The 26,942-nt window shown below is 32.3% G+C and overlaps 1 protein-coding gene across 1 annotated transcript in view; it reads left to right on the forward strand.

Annotated features, from left to right (window-relative positions):
* Nucleotides 1–26,942, forward strand: part of LOC131525926 (receptor-type tyrosine-protein phosphatase mu-like) — a 256,453-nt gene that overhangs the window by 175,248 nt on the left and 54,263 nt on the right. The window contains 5 exon segments of the mRNA XM_058753934.1: nt 3,673–3,702; nt 14,469–14,620; nt 15,265–15,339; nt 16,055–16,081; nt 21,714–21,928. Of these exon segments, the coding sequence (XP_058609917.1) occupies nt 3,673–3,702; nt 14,469–14,620; nt 15,265–15,339; nt 16,055–16,081; nt 21,714–21,928 (499 nt within the window).

Here is a 26,942-nt window from a genome sequence, read left to right on the forward strand (position 1 = left end):
CCAGATTAGCTGTTTGCCCTGCTGAATATAAAACAGCCCAATCCAGAACCACTACAGTAAATGTAATAGTCATTTACAGCCATAAATTTGAACTGTATACAGTTTTAGACAGTGAGACTCATACATGTCTATCTAAACATCTGTGGTGAATGTGAGCACACACAGTTCTGTTTGTTGTCATCATCTCTGTAATACAGTATATACTTCACAACAACATTTGTTTAAGATGGTTGTATCTGTAATTAAAATTATTGTAGGGTTTATTTCGCTGTCACTGTATTGTTCTCTGTAGAGCTGCCTTCTTGCGATTCCATTTATTTATTTAATCAGGGAAAATGCACATTAATAATAAATGAAATCAATGTAAATTGTGCCAGATTTATCCAAGGTGGCTAATTTTCATCTGAAATCTCAGGGAAGATTTTTTAAAAATTATTAATTAAAAAAACCAATACATGATACAAAATATCTAAAACTAAAATCCCTATAAATGTTCACAATTGTGATTCAACAGTAGCCAGATTATTTGTTTTTTAGCAAAACCACAATGACTATCTTTTTATTCTGGTGAGAGTGCTTGAATCTGCTAATTACCAAAACCAAATTTTGTGATGCAGATTTTACTGTAAAGCTGCTTTTATATATATATATAATAACTTATGTAACTTCTGCACAGTTTAAGGTAGTTTGCCGATAGATTTCTCTAAGCCAGTAATTGTTTTTTAATTATTATTATCATTGAGATACTATTATAATTTTTGTTAAGATTTTAAGTTATTTGTGTTATTTTTCATTTTAATTTTTGTTAAAGTGTTGGTAGTTTTGCTATGTATTTTTGTCATTTATGTTAGCTTTTGTTTTTTTAAAAACATGTCCATACAGTTTTATATTATTATTATCTAAACTAAACGATGAATGATATGCAAAAGGAATATTTGGAAATGTGTATTACCTACTGGCGCACAAAACAAATGCTAGAAATACTCATGATGTTGTTGTGAAGCATCTGATATGTGGTCGTTTGCACAGTTACTGTATGTATAAATGTGAATAAAGCAGCGGTTCTCAACCTGGAGGAAAACTTTACATTATTAAAATACAGTTATATTAACATAATATTTATTGAAATGCTGTAAAACATCTTGATGTATAACATTAAACTGACATCTTTTTTTAGGGTTCATTTGTATTTTTTAAGGAGTGAAAGAGGTTGAGAAGCGCTGCTCTAAAGTCATTCGTTCTGTTTCTGAATGTCATTTGCATTGATAGATGGGTTTATTTCACACACGCGTGTTCAATAATCCCAAACACCGGATTCACCAAATTTCCCTCCCGGAGAGATGAGCGTTGAACACTCCGTAGACATTTTAATTGAATCCCGTTCAATATGCTTTAATCAAATGAACGAGCGTGATTGAATCTCTCGCATCTATTTGGTTTAATTTGCCGAATTAGATTAGAACGTGAGGAGAACATACTAATTCCTCATTATAAGGCCAAGCGCACGCTCTGGACGCTGCATCTGGTCATTTACAGTGCAAATGTTTTCATATTCCTCTAATTACATCCTGAAAAATTAGGAGATGCACTGAGGAAGGTGAATTAATGTTGGTTTTATTACTAATGTACAGTGTGTTCTGATTATCTGTGCTCTGATTGACTTTTCACACATGACATCGTCCTCATAAAGACTTATTAATGCACATATGAATGCTCACAGACAGATTATAGATGCAGAGCACCAGTTCATAGTAAGAAGGAAGTCTCTTCTGCTCACCAGAGATGCATTTATTTGATCAAAAATACAGTAAAAACAGTGAAATACTATTACAGTTTAAAACAGCTGTTTTCTATGTGAATATCTGTTAAACTGTAATTTATTTCTGTGATGCACAGGTGAATTTTCAGCATCATTACTCCAGTCTTCAGTGTCACATGATCTTCAGAAATCATTCTAATATGCTGATTTGCTGCTCAAGAAACATTTCTGATTATTATCAATGTTGAAAACAGTTGTGCCTCACAATATTTTTGTGAAAACCGTGATTCACTACCAAAAACTAATTATTTTATTCATCAAGGATGCATTAAATTGATCAAAAGTGATGGTAAAGACATGTATAATGTTACAAAAGATTTATATTTCAAATAAATGCTGTTCTTTTGAACTTTCTATTCATCTGTGAATCCTGAAAAATAAAATGTATTACAGTTTCCACAAAAATATTCAGCAGCACAACTGTTTACAACACTGATAATAATAATAATAAAATAAAAAAAAAAGAAATGTAATAAATAATTGGATAAATAATTAAATTCAGTATTTAATTATTAATATATATTTTCAATTTTAAATAAAATTCAACAATTTTAATTATGAATATAAATTCTAAAATTATTATTACAATTATGTAAATATTAATTAATTGTAAATTAATATGAATGCTATTAATGTATTTAAGCGATTTAAAATGTATTTTTTTATTTTTTTAAATATTTTTATTTGAATTAAATGTAATTATTAATATACATTTTTAATTAATATAAATGTAAATATAAATTAATTGTAAGTTAATATAAATGTTCAATTTGAAATCAGCATATCAGAATGATTTCTGAAGATCATGTGACAGAAGACTGGAGTAATGATGCTGAAAAAAATACAGCTGCGCATCACAGAAATACATTACAGTTTAACAGGTATTCACATAGAAAACAGTTATATTAAGTTCTAATGATATGAACATTTTTTACTGTATTTTTGATTTTTAAAAATGCAGCCTTGGTGAGCAGAAGAGACTTCTTTCAAAACATTAAAAAAATTTAGTGTATGTTAGTTTTGGAACAGCTATTGATCCACCCAGACAAAAACAAACACACATATACAGTCAAACCAAAATGTATTCAGACACCTTCAACATTTCTCGCATTGGTAAAATGGGAAAAACTGTCAGAACAAATGCATCTTGATAATGTCAAATAAATTTGATAGAAAGGTATGTAATGAATTCGGTTGAATAGCTGTCAGCTGTTAAATTTAAGAACACAATTAGATAAAACCAATTTAGCTCAACTAATTACCAAGCAATGCTTCATTTTGTTCAGTCTGTGGAGTAAAAAGGTCGCATTAGCAATTAAAGAAAAAACACTTAAGGGAGACATGCTCAGATCAAAGTGTCTGGATAATTTTTGATTACAAATTTTACTGGTAGTCCACTGTATGAAGAAATTTTGTGACTAATATTTATTTTGCTATCCTCACTTACATAAATGAACTACTATAGTGTCCTGCACCCATTAGTAAAAAAAAAAAAAAAAAAAAAAAAAAAAAAAAAATATATATATATATATATATATATATATATATATATATATATATATATATATATGTGTGTGTGTGTGTATATATCAAAAATTATCTCTGGTGTCTGAATAATTTTTGGTTTGGGTGTATATACTGTAAGTCACATGACCCTCTGGTTGGTCAGCTGACCCTCCATAGCAGGAAGTCACATGGGTTCAGGTTCATCTCTCTCTCTTTCTCACGAATGCCACCATGTCTGCTTCTGTTCATTTTCTATCGTTTCGTAACATTAATATTTTTTACTTTTTCTTTCCTTCCATCTTCATCCCCCTCCACTGCTTAAACCCCTCCACCACCCCACTGGGCAGGAGAACCTATCAGTCCTACACTTACTACCTGTAAGTAAAACACCTTTGTACACTGTTAGTGCCATGCTATGCTCAACCTGCATGATCCGGATCCAGATCCGGTCCAGATCCGCTCCGGCGGCTCAGGGCTCCAGAGTTAACATCCGGCCCTGCTTTTCAATCCCAGAGTGTTATCTGTAACTGTTATGATCTTCAGCTGATATTGCTTATTGATGTGATTCTCCATCATCTGCTGTGAAATGCCTGTCTGTGAATGTCAGAGCCTTGATATGATTACCGATGATTCATTTACAGTCGATGTGATTGATCTTTGTAGCTTGTAGATGACTAGAAGAATCACTTTCCCAAGGAAACTCCTCCTTTTCTTTCTGTTGCCCAGCTCAGGGAAGGGAAACATGCTTTTTCCCAACCTGGAATTACCCTTCATCTCATAAATCATCATCATCATTATTATTAATCGCAGTTGTCACGCGCTTCCAGTTTTCCTGCATGTTTGGTGTTTGTTGCATGAAGTCAAATGAAGTGCATCATCCTCATGTTCTGATGTTGGTTTCCTCACGCGTGTTTAATGGATGCTTGATCTGTGCTGTTTGTTTGTTTGTCATCAGTTCTTAATTTGTAAATGAATAATTGCCGGAGTTAAAAGGCGCTGTGACCGACAACTTCAGTTTTCCCGGAACGTTCAATGACGTCACATAATAGGGCACAGGATTTCAAACCCTGGGTCACTAATTGGGTCGCCAGAATGATTTAAGGAAAATGTATATCTAAGATACATTAAAAATAACAAAATTAGTTTTCATAAAAATAAAATTAAACCATAGTGTATATATATACATATGAAAGGTATAGCTAAATATGCGAAAAATATCTGACTTAAATAATTAACCGTTTTAAAACAGATGGGAGGTGCGGCGCTCCACAAACGCGCATCCTTGCTTTATTTTACAAAAGCACAAATGTTCTGTTGTTATTTTGAATGTGAAAAAATAAAAGTTAACACTTTGCGCTTTCAAATGATGTCTTACTCTTATCTGTATTACCAAAAATGATGTATTTTATGTTTCAGCTGTTCGATCGCGCCGGCGTAACATAAATAATTAATAGTTTAACATTCAAATACACTGCCTATATGGAAACATTAGGATTTGTGTCGAATGAGAGAGGTACATGAGCCCATACTCCTGGTACTTTCAGTTTCACTTTGTTTTGGTTTCTTTAGCTTCACATATTCTTAATGTTCTTAATACCGTTACATTTAAATTATTTGTTTTGGAGTGAGCTAACGTATAGCTATGTTTATAGTGTTTGTAATGTTTATACATTATAATATTTCACTTCATTTGGTATTATTTCTGGTATTTCTGGTATTATTACACTCTCTCTAAACGTTATGTTAATAATTTAGCTCTTTTGTAAGACTGAATGCAGGCATGAATTTCTATTTTCATTTTAATTCAAGTTTTAGTTGTTTTATGTGCTTTTGTCATTTTTATTAGGTTTTGTTTCAGTTTTTCTTTTTATCTTTGTTATTTTTTATTTCAGTTTTAGTTTTAGTAATAATTTTAGTACTTCAACTTCAAATTATTTTATTTCAGTAACTGCCTGGACAACATTACAAATTAAGTTTTTTTTTTTTTTTATTTAATCTATTTAATTTTCTTCATTTTTTTAAAGTATATTTTCAGTTTTCATTTTTATTTTAGTAATTGTATGTGCTTTTCCCATTTTTATTAGTTTTTGTATTATTATTTTTATATTTATATTTTATTTCAGTTTTAGTCATTTTAATACTTCAACTAAGTTATTTTATTTCAGTTAGTGCCAGGGCAACATATGTATTTTTGATTAAGTTTAAGTTTCATATTTAATCTAATATTTTTATTTTATTTTATTTATTTATTTCCATTTTAGTTTTAGTAATTTTAGCATTTCAACTTAAACTTATTTTATTTCAGTTAATGGTAGGACAACATTTACTTTTTGTTTAGGTTTTAGTTCATTATTAATCTAATATTTATATTTTATTTCACCTTTTATTAACAAAAATAATTTTTAATAGTTTCTGTTTATAATACAGTCAGTGTCTGATTACAGAATCATATAAACCTTTATTTTTAATAAATGAGTGAAACGGAATTACTGTAACAATTAAACCCACTTTTTAAATCAACAAAAGTGAATGTAGTTTAATTGTAGTCACTTGACTACAATTTTTTTTTTTTTTTTTTTTTTGCGATGTAGAAATTTATTTTGTTGCAATAGATACTTAAACACACACACACACAGGAAATGTTACACTAAATATTATCTACATGATTGTGCTTGTAATGTAGTTAAAACAGTTAAAAATTATTGGTGGAATTGGGTCCAGTGGAATAAGAATGAAGCTGATTCTCATCAGTGTTTGTTTGTGGATTCATATGTCATATAGAGCTGCAGTATTGATTTATGAAGGCAGTGAGCGTGTCAGTCATCAGCGTGCTGCTGTCAGTCGTTAGGATCTTGGGTTTTGGACCTGAGCCGAGCGGATGAGACAGAGCGCTTGTCTGATTCATTATTAACTCTCTGAATCAGTCTAAATGATTCCTTCATGAGCTGATTCTGTCTATTTCAGGGATTCGCAAACTTTTTAACTTTTTTTTTTGCCATCCGAAACCTTTTAAGCTAAAATTTTAATGAAATAATTTGTCAATACACTCACGTTCACGGTTCTCTGATGTCAGTTAATGCTCTCATGATATGCAGATAAATAATTCAATTATTGTTTGTTTTGTTAAACTTTATTTATCAAGTCAAGTCAATTATGTATTATTTTAATTATTTTATTTTATATAATTGTATTATTATTTATATAATTTTACGTAAATTAATTTTACATTAATTAGCTTTTCATTAATTCAGTCAATTAAAAAATAAAAAAGTAGATTTAAAAAAATAAAATTAGTTTTTATTTTAATGAATGAATTTTTCTTTATTTTTATAATTTTATTTTTCATTTAATTTTAGTTAGTTTTAGTAATTTTGTTTTTGTCATTTTTATTCGTTTTTTTAATATATATTTAATCGTTTGTATTGTTTTCAGTTTTAGTTATTTTAGTTCATCAAGATGTGCATTAACCAAATGAAAATAAAAAGTGTTTCTGTTGCAGCAAGCTTAAATATAATTTGATTTCAGTTAATGCTTATTTTAAATGACTTTTTTATGGTTTTAATTTTTAGTGTGGTTTAGTTTTACATGGACTCAGGGGTGTAGTTTTTTGGGGGGATATATTTATAGCATGGTTAATGGAAACCTGTTGTAAACCTACTGTAATCTATTTGAATTATTTTGAGAAATTGCCACTTTAAAATGCTATTGAGAAAGTCGAACTAAAAAGACTGATGAAAACAGGAGAATAATCTTGCAACAGCACTAAAATCTTTTTAGTGACCTTTGCTAGAATTTATCACGTTTTATTGTAGGCTTATTTAATGTGGTCATTTTTGTCTAACTTGTAGAATTTATAATAGATAATCTGTTATGGAATAGATTTTTTTCCCCCCTATAAACTTACAACTGTAGCTATTGTTTCTAAATATGCAGGCTGTTGTTTTCATAAGAAATGCTATAATAGATTAATAAAAAAGTCATTTTTGGCATTATGATGATTAAATAGGCTACCCTCATTATAACAAATGCTACAGTTAAGAACTATGGTACATTTTCAGAATCGAGAGCCGTGTGTAAAATGGGTTCTAATGATGAGTGATGGGAAAACCTGGCCTTCAAATACTCCAAGAGATGGCAAAGATTAAATCATTAAGAGCCTGATGAACTGTTAAGGCGCAAGAAATAAACAATATCAATATAAGAAAATTTTAAGTTAGATTGACTTCCCATGGCATGATGAATTAGTGAATAAGTGCCTAAAACATGTAAAATACATTATATATCCTATGTAAACAAGTAATTGTTAACTTGGCTATTACTTCATTGCAGTTATGTTAACAAACTTGCATGTGTGGATGATAGCAAAAAATAAAATTTTGCAAAAATGAAACATATAAACAAACAAACAAATGAATAAAGCTTATGAGGAGCACTAAAACAGTTCACACTTCACCCCCCCCCCCATGTTCAAACTAAAAATGACGCCCTTGCATGGACTAATAGTTAATGTTACTGTGAGCAGGTGCTAGTTAATTCTAATGGTTATGAGTTAATAGGTTCATGTTGAGGTTAAATCTGGAGCTCCTCAAAATCTCTAGTCTAGTCTTAACCCATTTAATCCAAAATTCTTCCCAGACGTGAAAATATCCAAATCATGTGTCATTAGTAAGCCTTTGAAATAATCAATAATTCTTTTTTGAATTTTCTTTGGGAAAAGTGTGTGAAAATTTGTGTTTTATGGTCGGTGACAATTGTGACCTGTGGGATAATGTGTGTACTGAATTAACATATTTCTGCAGTCATAAAATTTTTATATATCATAGCCCAGCTATTTTAAACAGTTTGATCACATAGCGTTGCTATTATGCATAAAAAACCCTTATACAACACTGAGAGGAATACTGAGATAAAAGACAAAAAAATACAACCATCAACGTATTTCGAAATTGTTACTTTTTTGTAACATATATAATCTTTATTATTATTATTATTATTATTATTAGTGCTACCAGTATTACACACTGCAAAAAAATAAATAAAATAAAAGTTTAAACTTAAAAGTTTAAGGCAGCCAGCTTCAGGAGATTTTTGAGAAAACTCAAAAATCTCCTGAAGCTAGTTTTCTCAACTTTTGATTTTTTTTTTTTTTTTACACTGCAACTTCAATATTGTAACTTATTTGTAACATTTGAACTTTAAATTTTTAAATCATTGCAACATTTTAGTGCAGTCTTCACTAACAACTGCAACTGGATGTAAACCTAAATTCACTGTTATCCCACCGGTCACTATTGTGACCATCAAGATGTTTACTCATTCTATGACCACACTCAACAAAACTGAATATATGTGAATTCATATATTAATACTAGACACCTTAAAGATAATGTGTTTCAAAAATCTTTGTTAACATACTTTATGCGTTGATGCAGTCATCATCTTCTCAAGATGCAAACAGGAATTAAACTGCTTTGGTCGTGTGACAATTTGCACTAATCATGTGAAACTGCACGTATTTAATTGAGACTCTTCATTTATGTTTTTTTCCATATTTGCAGGAAGTGCACTAAAACACCAGTCAGTAAGGTGTTTAGAGCTTTATAAATGAAAACCTTTTTTACAGTCACTATTGTGACCGGTGGGATTCTGGATTTGCTGTAATAAAGTGTGGGATTGTTTGACATGTTGTGATTTAGTGTTTTTCTCTGGTTTAATTGTAGTTTAATGTTGTGTCGTGTCTTTAGTCTCTGTTGGCTCTCGCTCATGTACTGATCCCAGACCAGCGGCACAGCACGCATCCCACAATTCCCCACTGTTCCCTACGTCCGAGCGGCTCTAATGAAGACGCTCGCGTTAAACGCCTACAACGGCCACGCTCGTGTGTGAGAACACAATTCCCAGCATGCCGTGCAGTTTCATCTGCGGTGCACGATCTTTCCTCTGCTGGACACAGTCAATTAGGACTGTGTCTGTGTGTGTGTCTGTATAATGTGTGTGTTTGTGAGTATTTATGTGTGTGTGCGTGTGTGTGTTTGAAATAGAAATAGAAGTAGAATTTGACTCCACAATTGTAAGACCTTAAAATATAAAGTTGAAGTTCATATACACTGTTTGAAAGTACACTCCAAAAAATGCTGGGATAAAAACAACCATTGCTGGGTTATTTTAGCAGCCCAGCACTAGATAAATCTTGGACAGAACACATGCTGGGTTATTTTAACTCAACTATTGTTTAAAAATTACTATATTACTGGTTTAAAATGGGTTGGAAATTAGAAATCAGAATTACTAGAAGTAACAGTAATAATCAAAAGATGAACATTTATTAATAAGAAGGAATACCCATATACAGAAATATATGAATACAGCATAGTTTACAATATTACATACGAGAATGAAAGATGCTCAGGACAGTTGGCGGTCGTCACGAAAGCTTATCATTTACACATGTTTTTAAGCCTTACCAATTTAAACATTCAAGAGATTTTAAAGCATTCAAGCACAAGAAGAACTCAACTAAGCAAACACTGAATTGAGTTCTCTTTCGCATCTTCTTGCGCTTGAACGAACACATAGACCTCGCCAATTTAAACATTCAAGTGCAAAAAGATGCAAAAGCACTTCGATTACTCCCCCTCCCACTGCCCCTACTGGTTTGTGTTCCTACTGTGTATTTTTTCCGTTTCTGAACCACGGTACGTTTGCGTCATCAGAGTGGCAGCTACTGAACTGTTTACCCCTATTTACTAGGTAACGACTATGCAGAACACGGCCAAATGATGAATGGATGCTTGCTACGGATTATGAACATTTTGATGCATTTTCAAAGCACCAACACAGAACAGCACATGTGTATATTTGTCACGACTGTAATGCAAAGCTTCAAAAGAACACAGGAGTCACTTCCTGCGAGCATAAATGAGGTTTAATTTGTCTCTGCTGCAGCGCGTCAGACACGCTTTTCAGAAAAGCAGTGAGTAAACGCGGAAATATACAGTTTGACCTATGCATATGTCACAAAAGGGATAGTGTACCCAAAAATTTAAATTACCCCATGATTTACTCACCCTCAAGGCATCCTATGTGTATATGACTTTCTTTTTTCAGATGAATACAATCGGAGTTATATTAAAAATGTCCTGGCTCTTTCAAGCATTATAATGGCAGTGATAACAGTGGGTGTTATTTTTTAATAGTACAAAAGAAGTCCAATAAAGCGCATCCATCCATAATTTAACGTGCCTCACACGGCTCCGGGAGGTGAATAAAGGCCTCCTTTAGTGAATTGTTGCGTTTATGTAAGAAAAATATCCATATTTAACATTTGTGACCCTGGACCACAAAACCAGGGTACATTTTTTTAATTGAGATTTATACATCATCTGAATAAATAAGCTTTCCATTGATGTATGGTTTGTTATGATCGGACAATATTTGGTCGAAATACAACTATTTGAAAATCTGGAATCTGGGAAAAAATCTAAATATTGAGGAAATCGCCTTTAAAGTTGTCCAAATTAAGTTCTTAGCAATGCATATTACTAATCAAAAATTAAGTTTTTATATATTTACGGTAGGAAATTATTTTTGGCATAAAAGAAAAATCGATAATGACGTAGGATGTCAGCAAGGTGATATTCCATAACCTGCCTATAAACAAACAGTACTGTGATTAGAGAACATATTTTAACATCAAAATAAATTAATTTCAGTATTATAATGAATTAAATCCATTTGTTATGCAAGACTAAAGGCATTTCCGTCATGTAAACTGACTGCTGCTGATGCATTAGCTGATTGTCACCTTGTCCCTGTACGTTGCGTTGCCTAAAATAAAATCATTTACAGCATTTCAGCAGTCAGTGAGATTGACCCAGCCACTAACCCAACGGCTGGGTAACACAAAAATTACCCAACAATGGGCCTCATTCATAAACACGAGCAGAACAAATTTTTGTAAAGCCATTCTGACGTAAACTTTCGAATTCATGAAAATGTTCGTATTTTCAAAATGTTAGCTGGTACGAAATAAATGTCCCTACCACGAATAAATGGTTCATAAAATATTCTGTGTTCTTTTTGGCAAACTGTTGACTGTTGATTTTGATGTACTGCCATAATAATTAAAGTTAATTTGCCCTTGCCCTCTTTTTGTTAGTTTTTTGTTTTTTGCACCACCAGCTGGACGTTTTCAGAAGAACACCTGACATTTTTTCAGCTGGCTAAAAACTCTTTGGTGAACACACGTTATTGAATATTTATTGTTAAAGCTGCAGTACGTAACTTTTTTTGGGTTAAAAATGATCCGAAATCAATATTTGAGCAAGTACATAACCAGTTAGTGTTCAAAACTATCACCTTACTTCAGCCCGATTCACAATGGTTAATAATGTTTTCTAATTTGAGTGTTACGGGTAGGTTTTCGTGGGAAATTCGAGCATGGCACTGCTTCATTACGTCACGTCTGTAAATATAAAGAAGTTTTCCCGGCTACTAGGCTATCACATGAGGATCCTGCAGGTGGAGGATAGTTTGTAGCCTTTTTCACAGCAGCTAGAATAATTAAATGTATTATTTTGATGGCAGATTGTTTATGAAACACATGTGAATGAAATTAAATTATATTCCAGTTTTAAATGTGCTTCTGATTACAGATAGCCTGGGATTACACAAGATTTGTATTTTAAAGAAAACCAGTTCGAAGGGAGCATAGTTTGCTTTTTGGGTTAAAAGAATTTCTTAATATGAAATTTGAATGGAATGACAATTAGAGATTAGACTGTACAGAAATTGAAATCTACACGTTAATACACACTATACTCATAGTCACGCAATGCTGATGTTGTTAACATTAATAATTTGAGAATAAAGTATAACAATAATAATAATTTGCAACCGATCGTTAGATTTCATTACCATTGGTAGCGCGATTTATTGTAATGCTTGGTCAGAACAAACATGGCAGACTTGTTACTTACTTGTTCAGATGACAATATACGGTGAAAATTCTTATTTGGGTCATATATTCCAAGACGTAGGCTAGAATCCGTGATTCCTAAATACAGTATCCACACCGGTGCGGTGACTGGCTGCCACACATTCACTTCAAAACATTATATTCATCCGCGCTGGAGCCGTGCCGGAGCACAACCCCACGCATGGAAGATAATTCCGCACAGAGCTGCAATTCCAGGTTTTCAAATAGAGATGGCGACAAAGAGGCAAAACGTACGGACTGCAGCTTTAAATATATGGCCTATTAGTCTTTTTTGCATCTTCATGCAATATACTGGAGCCAAACCTGAGCAAGTAGACCAGAATATTCCACTGCGTTTCTGGACACGCAATTTGCGTAGCTGTAACTCATAGGCGGGGATTATGCTAATTGTGAATGAGCGTGCACGAGCGCCCTATTTACGAATGATTGGAATTCATTAACATACACGTTTAACTATCAAATCAGACATTTACGAAGCGTTTGTGAATCCGGAGGAGAGTTTTCTTTTTGGGAATATCTGTTTTATTCGCAAATTAGTCAGAATTTACTCATATATTTACGCAAGTTTCATGAATGAGAAAAAAAAAACAACGTATGACCCAGCAACCTCAACCCAGTGATTGGGTATAAAAGAATAACCCAGCATTTTTTTAGTGTTCTATTTCAGTCTTTCTACATTAAAACATTGATTCTTTGTAGTGATTTGAGAAATTTACCAGTGATTTCTGAGTGTAAATTGTGTAGTGTGGGAATCGAATCTAAATCTTCCTGCCAAATGCAGATTGAGTTTTGACAGAGCTGATGGTTGATGTTCCTATGGAGGAGTTCCTGTTGTTTAGCGTGGCTAATCTCATGGCGGCGTAACCCGTTAGCTCTGCTCATCAATCATGTCTTCTGCGGATGTTCATGAGCTCAGTTCGGCTTTAATGGAGTTTTTAGTTTGTAGAAACTTGCTGCATCTCCTTACTTTGTGGTTTGGCTTCGTTTCCAAGATCTCATTCGGAATTACCTGCGGATCCGCTTTGGGAAGTCGAGCCTCAGGCGAGGAAACACATGCTAATTTCCCTCCCACGGATTGGCTGAGTAATTTGGCCTCATTTGCATTTGTGGATCGTTAGCAGATGAAGGCAGGTTAACTGAATTAAAGCAGAACTCCATTACAGCGCTCCAGAACACGCTGTAATCACGGAGAACCGGCGCTCCTTGAGGCTCTTGGTGGGGCATTGATTAAAATTATATTGGGCTTTAATTGGGAGGGTGACTTTGCCATCTTAATCAGGCCCTGCTCATTAAAATGAGCCTCTTTTGATTAGTTTAATGGCCGACCACCTTGAGTGCTTTCTCAGAACTGCTCTTTGTTCACTAAAATACATTTGTTGAACTAACCTCTTGCCCTGTTCCTCATTTACAGTGTTAAAAGCAGAACGTACAGTACGGTTGTGTTCAGAATGACATACATGCCCAACTTTAAATACTGTTTAAATGCATAAATGCAGTATGAAACTATAAACTTTTCAAATTGTACATTATTGTCAAATAGCCACTATAATTCGGTGAGTTACATGTGGAAATAATTCATTTTAATTCAGTGTCAAATATTATGAAGACAAACCAAATTATAGTTGAAGATGAAAATAAACTAAAATTAAAACATTTTTGTTACTTAAAATAAATATTAACTGAAATAAAATAAAAAATATATTTTACTTAAGCTTGTTCCCAAAGCAACATTTCTCATTCATTTAGTACTAAACAGGGTTATTATAATTAACCGGAACTAAAAATATAAAAATGTTTCTTGAAATAAATATTGCCAAGACAACGTTTCTCATTTTAATTTAGTTTGATATACAGAATTTACAGAAAAATTAATTAAATAAATAAATATATATATATATATATATATATACAAAAATGCATAAAATAGACATAAAAACTCATAAATGTGACAAAAACACACAACAAAATTACTAAAACTTTGAAATTATAATGAAAATAGATGTAATAAGGTTGAGTACATTCCCAAACAGTGTTCATACTGCATACTGTGTGTGTGTGTGTGTGTGTGTGTATTTCCTGTCAGAACTGTCAGTCACGTCACTAATGCTGTTACAGTATCTTTATCTTTGATTTTGTGATTTGCAGAAAACTGGCGAAGAAGCGCAAGGAGACGCTGAGCAGCACGAGACAGGAGATGACGGTGATGGTGAACTCAATGGACAAGAGCTACACGGAGCAGGGCACCAACTGTGATGAAGCGCTTTCATTCATGGACACACACAACCTCAACGGACGCTGTGAGTCACACACACACACACACACACGTGCGCGCGCACACACACACACACACTCACACACACTATACACACTTTTGATCAAAAGCGACAGTAAAGACATTTATGTTACAAAAGTTTTCTATTTCAAATAAATGCTGTTCTTTTGAACTTTCTATTCATCTGTGAATCCTGAAAAATAAAATGTATCACAGTTTCCACAAAAATATTGTGCAGCACAACTGTTTCCAACATTGATAATAATCAGAATCAGTTTCTTGAGCAGCAAATCAGCATATTAGAATGATTTCTGAAGATCATGTGACGCTTAAATAAGATAAAATTCATGTTTTATTTAAGCTTGTAGCCAAAGCAACATTTCTCATTCATTTAGCTTAACTTTATGTACTAAACAGGGTTATTATAATTAACCAGAACTAAAACTAAAAATATTTTTTTAAATATTTAAAATAATTGTTTCTCTTAGTTAATAACTTAGTTATTTCAGTTAGTTACCAAGGCAGTGTTTTTCATTTTTGTTTAGTTACTCATTTATTAAAAAATATTGCAAATATTTTTTTATATTTTTTTATTTTTTTATTGTTTTCAGCTTTATTTCAGTTGACAGAAATGTTTATGTGAGTGTAATGGTGTTTTTCTTTGTGAAGCCGGATCTTCTCCGTGTTCTCTGACAGTGAAGACAAACACACTGAGCAGCAGTATCCCGAACACGTATTACCCAGGTAAACACACGCACGCACGCACGCACACACACACACACACACACACACTCACTCACTCACTCACTCTCACAAACGCACGCACGCACACACACACACACACACACACACACACACACTCACTCACTCACTCTCACTCTCACAAACACACACACACACACACACACACACATGTTGGTTTATGTGGTTTACGGGGACTCTCCATAGGCGTAATGGTTTAATACTCTTTTTATGACCTCCATAAGACTCAATTATGACTTAAAATAATTCAGATATTATGGTGTTCATAATAATTAGTATTTTATATTTGTTATTATTATTATTATTAAAATAATACATTAATAATTTAATAAGATTTGTAATTATTTAATTTTATAATAATAAAATATTAATACACACACACACACACACACACATATATATATATATATATATATATATATATATATATAATATATCAAAAACGTATTTCGCTGTTTTTTGTGTTTTCCTCCCTACATCTATTGTTTCTGTTTGTTTATAAAAAAAGATTTAAAGCAAGTAGCTTTATCACGATTGTAGCAGAAATACTGAAGGAAATGTCTTGCCTTATTGACTGTGAAAGTTGTGCAGGACAGTAGAGGAGTTTGAAGATCTGCTGTATTAAAGCAGAAAGCTGTTGACTGATGATGTGTGTGTGTTTCTCTTCTCTCTGTGTGTTTCTGTGCTTCTCCTCCAGACCCCTTCGTTCCCACCGCGATCTTAGGTGAGCCACGTCTGTGTTTCTCCACATCATGTTTGTTTGATTTGGGTTGTTTTGCAGCTTCTCATCAGCACACCTGTCCTTCCGTCTGTCGCTTCTCTTCCTTTGGCTTCCGCCTTCACTCCATCCCATGATGTCACTTCCTGTCTGACATCTCATTTGCATGGACAGACATGTGGCCTGGATGTGGAGGAGTGGATGGATGATGCTGTAGCTGCACATTCAACACACATGAGCGGTGATGTTAGTGAACTGATCCCTTGAGTTCAGGCGAATCAAACATTTGAAGTCAGAGCACTCCAAAAAAAGCATCCAAAAATGTATTAAACGAACCATACTAGAAGATGAAATAAAATTAAGTGTATTGTTATTATTACTACTACTTTTACTACTATATTATTAGTTATATTAATAATAATAATGTATTGATACATTAAAATTGTAAATTAATACATTTAATTTAATAATGTAATAATCAATTATCAGTGTTTAATTTGATTTAAACTAGTGCTGTCAAATGATTAATCGCAATTAATCGCATCCAAAATAAAAGTTTTTGTTTACATAATATGTGTGTGTTCTCTGTGTATTTATCATGTGTATATATAAATACAAACACATAGAGTATATATTTAGAAAATATTTGCATGTATCTACATATATATTTATATTCATATATTTTATATTATATATAAATATTTTTAATATATAAACATAACATATTTTTCTGAAATATATGCTGTATGTCTGTCTATTTTATATACATAATAAATATACACAGTACACACATATTATGTAAACAAAACTTTTATTTTGGATGTGATTAATGCGATTAATCATTTGACAACACTAATTTAAACCAATATTTAATTAATTTAATTTATTATTGTTGTTGTTGTCATTATAATACACTTAATATTATTATTTCAATTATTTTATATTATTTTAAAATAAATGATATTTTAAACATAATTTAAAATGTATTCATTATTACGTTATTAAAATATGTATTAAATTAATTTGTTACTTTATTAATAAATGTATGTCTAGATTATATCTATATAATAAATCTATGTCTTATTAAATTCAAATAATAAATTAATAATTTAATAATAAATATTGTTTAATAATAATATAATGCATTAAAATAAAAATAAAAAAACAATCAATGAATCACTTTTTAAATTTTTTTTTAAATTTTTATTTTTTATGAGAGCTGTTTTTGTGAACACCAAGATACTGATGAGGAGTGCACGTTTAAAGGTTTTAGGGTTTATTAAACTAGAGCTGATGATGATGATGATGATGGTGATGATGATGCTGCATTAGAACTGAAGGACTGGTAAAATGTTAAATGCAATAAAAGCGGCTGGCAAATGCATGAATGTAAATGTAAATGCATCGCTCTGCGGTTCTTCAGGTCAGTGCGGTTCGGTTGATGCGGTTCACGAGCCAAAGCTTTACTGTGTAAATTTGGAGATGGTTTTGCCGGTGTCGATTTTCCCCTCGGGATGTTTTTTGTAGTTTTTGGAGAAGGACGGCTGGATCAGCGTTTCCGTCTCATTCTCTACATCCACTCCAGTGTTTCTTTGCTTCTCTGCTATTCTCTCTAATGTTTCTTCTGCCTTTAGCAGCTCTTTCTGACCTACTTGTTTTTCTTTTTCTTATTTTGCGGCTGTTTATTGGTTTATTCTATGATAAAATAGAATAATAAAGCAGGTTTTGTCTCATTTCCGTGGTACCTCTACACCCTATTTATCTAAAGCACTCCGTACCCCAGAGTCGGCCCTCACAAGGCCCGAGAATTTAATTGAAACATAATGTGATGAAAAATAAGAGCTCAGAGCAGCGTATTAAATATGAATGACTCTCGGCTAACGGCACGTGTAAACGATCGCTCAAGCGGGAACAGGTTTACTTTACACAATAAAGCAGGGGAAAAACAGGCAAACTTCACCTCCGGCACATGAGGGTTTATGAAGCAGCGAAGATGATGCTGATGTTCAACATGAGAAGAAGCACAATCAGCTCAGCTGCTGCTTCAGCATTTCTCAACTGCTTGCGCCTTAGGATGTAGATTTTACACTGGACATCAAGTATTTATTGTGCAAAAGTCTTCAAATCAAGTGCTGCTTTTTATTTATTTATTTATTTATTTATTTATTTATTTATTTATTTATTTATTTATTTATTTATTTATTTATTTATTTATTTATTTATTTATTTATTTATTTATTTATTTATTTATTTATTTATTTATTTATTTGTGCATTTATGCATGTATTATATATTTTATAATTGTTTGTATTTTTAATTATAATTTTAATTCATCATTTAATACACATTTCTGTTTTTATTATATTTTATCATGGTTATTTATTATCCTTTAAATGTATAACTCATTTCACTCAATTTTATTATTATTATTTACATTTCAATTTATAATTTAATGTATTTATTATATTTGTGTTTTATAATTTTTATTAATTATTTTGAGGTCTTTCATTTATATGATTTATTCATTTGCTATAATTGCAATGTATAATTTAATAAATTTATTGTTTCTTTGTCTATTTTTATAATTTTGCTAAATATGTATGTATTTGTTTGTTTATTATAATTATTATTTATAGTTTAATTAATTTAATATATTTCTGTTTTTTTACAGTTTTATTTATAAATTTTTCTTATTTGTATTTTTATTATATTTTAATTATAATTTTACATTTATCAATTTATTATATTTCTACTTTTCTATTTTTGCAATTTATAACAATGTAGTTTTTTATATTATTTACATTTTAAATTCGAATGAAATGCATTTATTGTCGTTAAGCTGCACAAAGCACGTCGAGTTCAGCACAGATCGTGTTTATCCTCACCGAAGCTGTAGTTTTGTAGATCATTTTTGAGAATGAGGTCACGGCCGCTGCTCTGTAGATCTCCATGAAGCGATTGCAATGTTCATCAATTTTATTTGCATTTCTTCTTTTGTTTTGAAACTCATTTTTCTCCTTCATTGTGATTTGAGTCCCATAACACCCGGATCCCTGATCGCCCTGCGACTGATCAGAGCTCTGCTAGTTCTCTTTGGTGTAATTGTTGCTTATACCCTGTCTTCTCTTTCTCTCTCTCTTCTCTCTGGCTGTCTCTCGCTCTCTCTCTGTCTCTCTCTTCTCTCGTTTAACCTCTAATGTATCTGCTTAAAAAGTCCCCATTAATGGTAAGTTCATCAGTGTGACAGAGGTTGTGTGTTTCACTAGAGTCACGTCCCTCTCCCTCCATTGGCGCGTTACAGCATCACTCGTCCACCGCATCCTCATCATCATCATCATCATCCTCCTCCTCCTGCATCGTGTTTCTGCTCTCTTTGCTTTGGCTTGTTGTGCTTTGGCCCATGTGGTTCTGAACATCCGTCATCACTCATCCGCTCATGCTTTGCTGTTGATTGACAGCACCCACGCCTCATGGCAGATCTCAGATCAGGGCAAAACAGGCACACAGGCCAATTCTAGCCGTGTTTCTTTGAAGTTATAGAGGAAGCATCACGTGATATTTCACGAAGGAATGAACGAGCGGGGCAGTCAATCGATCCCTCCCTCCACATCCACTCATCCACCCTTCCTGCAACGTCGTGTCATGATCATCCATCGCCAGTGAAACGAGCGCTTTCTTTTACACTGATTGATTATCTGGAAAAATACAGGCAATTAAGGCAAAGACACTTACAGGAGGAACATTGCACTGGTCAAGTTTGAAAAACATGTCTTGGTTCAGACTAGTGGAAAGAAAACATCTAAAATACACATTTTATTGCACTTCATCTATTTGCATCTGTCGATTTCAGTTAGAGTATATATCTTTAAAAAGATTTTTGTTCACTGTAGTAAAACTTACAAACACCAAAACTTAGAGTTTTATTCCTCTTTTTATTCTGAAGATTTTTACTGAGGGATTTTCTCATATACACTGGTTTATACAGCATTTTACTCGTAAAAACGTGGTAAAAATGCAAATCTTTAAAGGTGGTCAGTTTTTTCTCCATTTTAGTAACACTTACAAACACCAAAACTTAGAGGCTTATTCCTATCAATATTCTGAAGGGTTTTACTGAGGGGTTTGTTCATATATCATTCACGCTGATTTATACAACATCTAACTCCTAAAAACGTGGTAAAAATGCATATATTTAAAGGCACTGAGTTTTATCTCCACTTCAGCAGCACTTACAAACACCAAAACTTACAGTTTTATTCCTATCTATATTCTGAAGGGTTTTACTGAGGGGTTTGTTCATATATCACTCACATTGATGTATAACATTTTATTCCTAAAAACATGGTGAAAATGAATTATTTTCTGTCTATTGACAGTATTTTCTGATTTATGGAGTGATAAAAAGAGAAATCCAAAATTGCCTCAGTAAAAACCTTAAACTATAATATGTCAACAAAATCAAACAAGAATTTTGATCCTGGATTTATCCAGTGTTCAGATTTATGTTCTGGAAATGTATGCAAATTAATGCTTTTTTTTGTTGTTGTTGTTTTTACTACAAGAGTGATATTTATTACTTAAATTGATATTATTTTCACCTGCAGTGTCTTGCCTTACTTATTCAAAAAGAAAAGTTCAGCCAAAAATGTCTTTATTTGTTTGCTCTCATGTTGTTTCAAACCTGTAAGGTGTTACTCTTCTGTTATGTTTCTGCATTTTAACAGTCAATAACATCTTAAATGTCAGTCTCTCTCTTACATACAGTATCATATCCCTGCTGAAACAAATAGCTAAAACCATCGTTAGCTGGTTGGCTGGTCTTGGCTGGTTTAACAGGCTGGTTTTAGAGGGGTTTTGACCACTTTATAGCCGGCCAGATTGGAAGTCCAGCTTAAACCAGCTACATCTAGCTCAAAGACCAGCTTAGGCTGGTTTTCAGAGGGTTTAAAAAAAACAAAAAAAACAGGGTTATGTGATTTAATTAATTTTATATTTTTTTTGTTTCACAGAATAAATTATATGTAATTTTTTACATGTATATTAAATATTTATATTTATTATATAACAATTTTGTATTATAATATGAAGAGTTTATTTGCAAAAACAGATAACTCTTGTTTTATTAATTTTCATAAATCATTTTTTTGTTGTTGTTGTGTTATCATGTTTTATTGTATTTTATTGCGTTAGTTAGCTGTATTTTTTTAGTTATTATTATTTAATCAACACAACCCAACTACAGTTTGATTAATATTAATTGGAATGCAGGATAAAAAAATAATCTTATCTGTTTTCATATGAACTCTTCATATAGAGTATATTTTTATTTTATATTATTAGTTTTATATTATATTATATTATATTATACATAACTATATTATTAACATTATTTCACATTTTGAGAAACAGCATGCAGGTTTGGAATGGTGTGAGTGTGAATAAATGATGAGGCATTTTAATTTTTAGTGAAGTATTCTTTCAATTTATAACTACATTTCAGCTCATGATTGATTATGAACATTTAAATTCTTTATGGCCATTAGGAAGTCACTGTAAAAGGAAGCGTAAGCGTGATGTGTTTGACCGCCGCGTTCTTCGGCCTGAAGTGATCGCGTGTGCTTTCTGTCCTGTCTTTCAGACGAGACTCAAACCCTGACCAGCGACACCAGCAGCCTGGTGCAGTCACACACACACACACACTCGTCGCACACACACTCGCTGCGCAAACGAGAGGCCGTCGACGTGCCGTACCAGACGGGCCAGCTGCATCCCGCCATCCGCGTGGCCGATCTTCTGCAGCACATCACGCAGATGAAATGCGCCGAGGGCTACGGCTTCAAAGAGGAGTACGAGGTAAGATCTCATCAATCCCATCATCCTCAGCAGTGTTGGGGAAAGATACAATAGATTAGAATTAGAATAGAATATTGAAAGATTACAATATTGTGTTACTCCCTAAAAAGTAATTACGTTGCTTTTCATTGAAAGTAATGCGTTGCGTTACTTTTGAGTTACTTTTTAAATCTGGGCAGGGCTTGCTTGTTTGTTTTTAATATAAAAAAGTTCTATAAAAAGCCCTTTCACATCAAAAGTGAAGTGAATGCGCCTCAGAATGAAGGAAATGTAAATCACGTCTGTACAGTAGAGACGCCGCTCAAACTAATCACACGAAGAATATGACGCAGGAGAAGAAAGTTCAACACTATTCAGCAATAACTAAAATAAAACACAAATGTGTCATTTTTAATTATTATTATGGTTGAATTGGATCATTGAAGATCAGTACCAAAGATATTGGTTAATAAAATGGGATTAAATACATAATGATATTTGTCTTATTTAACATATAATTATAGCAGGTTTGCATTTGAGTGTTTTTATTGATTTTGAGGAACACTGAATGTGTTTTTGTGCAGGTGAGATGAGTAAACACATGTTGATATTTAGTCTAGAACTACAGTAAGATCATGTTCACACGCAACGCTCTGCACTTACTCCTGATTTCACCAGAGCTGTCAGTCAATACATGAGAAACACAATAACTGGAGTTAATTATTTGAAAAAGTAACTCAGATATTTACTTCTGAATTAAAAAGTAATGTTACTTTATTAGTTACTTCAAAAAAGTAATCTGATTACGTAACTCACGTTACTTGTAATGTGTTACCCCCAACACTGTTCCTCACTGCCGCTCACTCGTGGTTAGTGTCATTCATCATGATGATGATGAAGATGATGATGATGATGATGATGATGAGTGTGTTTCTCTTTGTTTTAAGTCAGATAGTTTGTTAGTGTGAGAGTGAGTTCACATCAGCTTCTGCTGCACAAGTGTTACACACACACACACGTTTACTGCATGTTTTCTGAAATCATTAGGCTTCTGCTATACTGTAAAAACATATTTCTGCATTTTTACAAATGTTTATTTTATACAACTTTTACAGTTGAGGACATACTCAATTTAACTCACTTCTAGGTGCAGATTTTCCCAAAAATATGGTTACACTTGCACACACACACACACCTGCAGTAATGCAGCAGGATTGACACTACATCAGTGCTTCTCAACCAGAGCCTGGGGCCCAAAACAGGGCCTCCTAAATTAAAAAAAAAAAAAACTAATATTTATTTATTTATTTGCCCTTAATATCTGTTTTTCTTCAACAATGTACAGTTTCTGAAACTTGTGGTATCACAAAATGAGTCATGGTTAAAATTAAATAATTATAAATTCAATTAACTTCAATTAAGCTCAATTAAATTAATCTATATTAATATGCTTAAAAAAATCAATAACTGTTTTTGTTCAAGAATGCACAGGTCTTGGAACACCTGGACTCACAATATTAATCACGGTTAAATAATAATTTAAAAAAAGTAATAATAATAAAATAAAATAACTGAACTTTAATAAATGCTTAAAAAAACGATGATCGACATGTAATTTAAAATCTTTTTTCCCCTTTATAACTGTTTTTGTTTAAGAATTTACAGTTTTGGAATCACAAAGTGAATCATAGTTAAAAATTAAATTAAATAAAATGCAAGAAAAAAAATAAAACATAAAAGTCAATAAAAATTAATATAAAATCAAATTATTTGTTTATTAAAGTGCTAAGAAACCACATGATCAATGTCCCTCTTAATAACTGTTTTCTAGGAATGTACAGTTCTTGAGACTTCTAAAATCACAAAAAAATAATAATAAAAAAATTAATAAAATATAATAAAATAAAATAAAAAATGACTCCGAATTAAAGTAGAAATCCTATAGTTGAGATCTTAGTCTCTGTGAGGGGTTTTGATATACTGTGTTGGACAGGGCGCTTTGAGTCAGAGAGGATGAGAAGCACTGATCTTCATCTTCATCATCACCATCATCATCCTCCTCATTCACTCCTGTCACGTCTCCTCTTCCCTGGTTCTCCATCACCTCTCGTCTGCTGTGCTCCTGTTCTCCTCTCCATGATCAGTGAGGTTCTGTCTACTCTATTATAGATGAAGATGTCAAACACAGTGACACAAACACGGCTGGCCTTTCTGAAGCCTTCAGGGTTCATATGATGAAGTGTGTGTGTGTGTGTGTGTGTGTGTGGATTGTGTTATTGTTCACTTATACGCTGTGTCTCTCTCTTCTGGTTCTGTTGGTTCTCTGTGGAGCAGATCAATGAGGTAAGATCACACTTCGTTTGGTTCCTTTGTAACTGAGAGACGCTGATGATGATGATGATGATGATGATGATGATGTTGATTATGATGATGATGTAGATTGTGATTTGTGTGATTTGTGACTTGGGTCCAGCACAAGATCTAAAGACAAAGTTTTGCTTTCAAGACATTTTTAGTTTCTAAAGAGTTTTAAGAGCTCAGTGTTCTTCAGGGATCCTGCTCTTTTTAACCAGTCAGTCTGCAGAACGTTCCAGTCATTCATGATTTACTGAATCAGGGATCAGGATTTTTTTTAAATATTTTTTTACTCAGTTTATACGCAATAATATATTTTAGCATGTGGCATAACTTGGAAAATGTAAATTTGTTTAAAAAAAAAAAAAAGAATCACCATGACTTTTCCTCATATATCCAGGTTTTCCAAGACTTGTGGGAATCCTGGTTCTTCAAGGAAAAATAAAGTACAGTTGTTAAATTAAATTAAATTGTATTAATTAAAATATGAAATATCTTGATTTTTAGTTGTTTTAGCTTATTGTTATTGTCATATTTTAAATATTTCAGTTATTTAAACTTCTGCAGTAATAAAATGATAAATGGTAAAACAAAACGAAATAAAATAATAAAATAAAATAAAAACTTTATTATTATATTATAATTATATATATTTTATTTTACCTTTTTATTTTTACATTTTTTGTTGAAGAATATACAATTCTTGAGTCATCTGTATTCGCAAAGTAAATCATGGTTAAAATAAAATAGTAGTTTTCTTTGGTTTTTCTTTTACAGTTGTTGAGGGGGTAATGTAAAATATGAAATATCTTGATTTGTAGTTGTTTTCTCTTATAAGTTGAAGTGTGTTACGGGAGTTTTCCGACTGAAAATGATGGTTTTGTGATGTTCCTCAGGACCTTGAGCCGGAGTCACTGAGGTTCTTCATATGAAGCTCATTGTTATTTTGATGTTTTGCATGTTTTCAGAACACCACATAGTCCTTTATTCATTGTTTTAGGTTTATAATTTTCTAATAGTTTTCATAAGTTGAACGAATGAAAATAAAAAAACATGAAAGATGATATTTAAGTTCTAAAGTGTCAGTAATGCGGATGATGTGGGTTAGATGTGAGCGATCATTAGTGAAGTTTTCCGGCATGAATTAATGAAGGGAAAGCAGATGAATCATTGGTCTCTGAGGAGTCACATGGTCAAAGGGAGTGTCGTATTCATCTGCTCGAGTCCATGTCAAACCGCTCTTCTTCTCCAATACATTAATAACCGTTTGATTCTTAAGAGGGAGAACAGAGAAGCTCGTCTCATTAGGAGATCGCTCTACTGTGTTGAGAATATAAAAGTTAGAGAGGGAGAAAAACAACTAGATTTATAGATGATTTCTGCATGTTTCCGCTCAGTAAAACACAGTATGAGCACACAGATGTACATAAAACCTTCATGGTGATGCTTGATCATGATCAGAAGTTGAAAACAATAACATTTAAAATAAACTTTTTATTTTAGGCTAGTTAAGACAACATTGGTAACAAAAAAGGCAACAAAACAAAGCAACAAAAGGGGCAACAAGGCAATAAATAAAAGTGAAAACAGAACATGTAAAAATAAAATCTAATTTACAATATTAACACAAACTATAATCATCTATCAGTGATACTAAATTATCAAACTAAACCTATAAACAAATCAATAAAAATGAATAATACTATATAGACATTGAAAGAATGAATGAATGGCAAAAACAAACAGACAGACAATAACTACAACAAAAACACTAAAATGTAACCTAAAGTTAAAGTGAAATCAAAAATATATTTTAAAAAAAAAATTGTATTTAAAACTATAATAGAATATCATTGATACTAAAATAACACTGCAGGAACCCAAACTACAAACAAACAAACAAACAAACAAAAAACATTAATAATTACTATAAAGGTTAAAAATAAATAATAATTAATAGAATTTAATAAAAATGAATAAATAAATATAATTAATAAATATGACAAAAACACAACAACTAAAATTAAAGTAAAATATAAAAATAAAATACATTTTATATTATTAACATAAACTGTAATACTGTAATACAAATAAGATTTCTGTGAGCAGGACCAGTGAGAAACCACCCAGATCGCTCAGCCACGTTCTTCAGGAGATGCAAAGCTTTCGTTTTATTTGCGCAAACTTTCACAGAAACATGTGAGACAAACTATTGTGTGTGTGTGTGTGTGTGTGTGTGTGTTTGCTCAGATCAGCTTGAGTTGCAAAAAATGCATTTTTAATCAGTACTTTTGTCTTGTTTTCAGTAAAAACATCTTCTCAAGTTTTCTTGAGAAGATGATTTTACGCAGAGATCAAACTGAATGTAATGAGGTTTATGGTTAAATTACAGCTCGCACCTCAGCTGTGCTTTTCAATAATTCATCACGTATTCTTTATTTAAGAATGTGCAGGTCTTTTAATAGAAAACAAGGCAAAATATTGCAGTGAATGTTTCTCCTTGATGTTATTGTGTTAATGATGAGCGGCTGGGATTGGACGAGGTTTTTGATTCTCAGATGAGACGGACGGATCCGAGAGGAACAAGTGTGTGTCTTTGACGCTTCATCCTAACCCTTCTCCTCAGTTCCAGGACTGGAGCAGATGTGGTTCTGCTGGACTCACGCGTCTCCGTCTCTCT

This window comes from Onychostoma macrolepis, chromosome 02 (assembly GCF_012432095.1).
Source record: "Onychostoma macrolepis isolate SWU-2019 chromosome 02, ASM1243209v1, whole genome shotgun sequence".
Classification (NCBI taxonomy): Eukaryota; Metazoa; Chordata; class Actinopteri; order Cypriniformes; family Cyprinidae; genus Onychostoma; species Onychostoma macrolepis.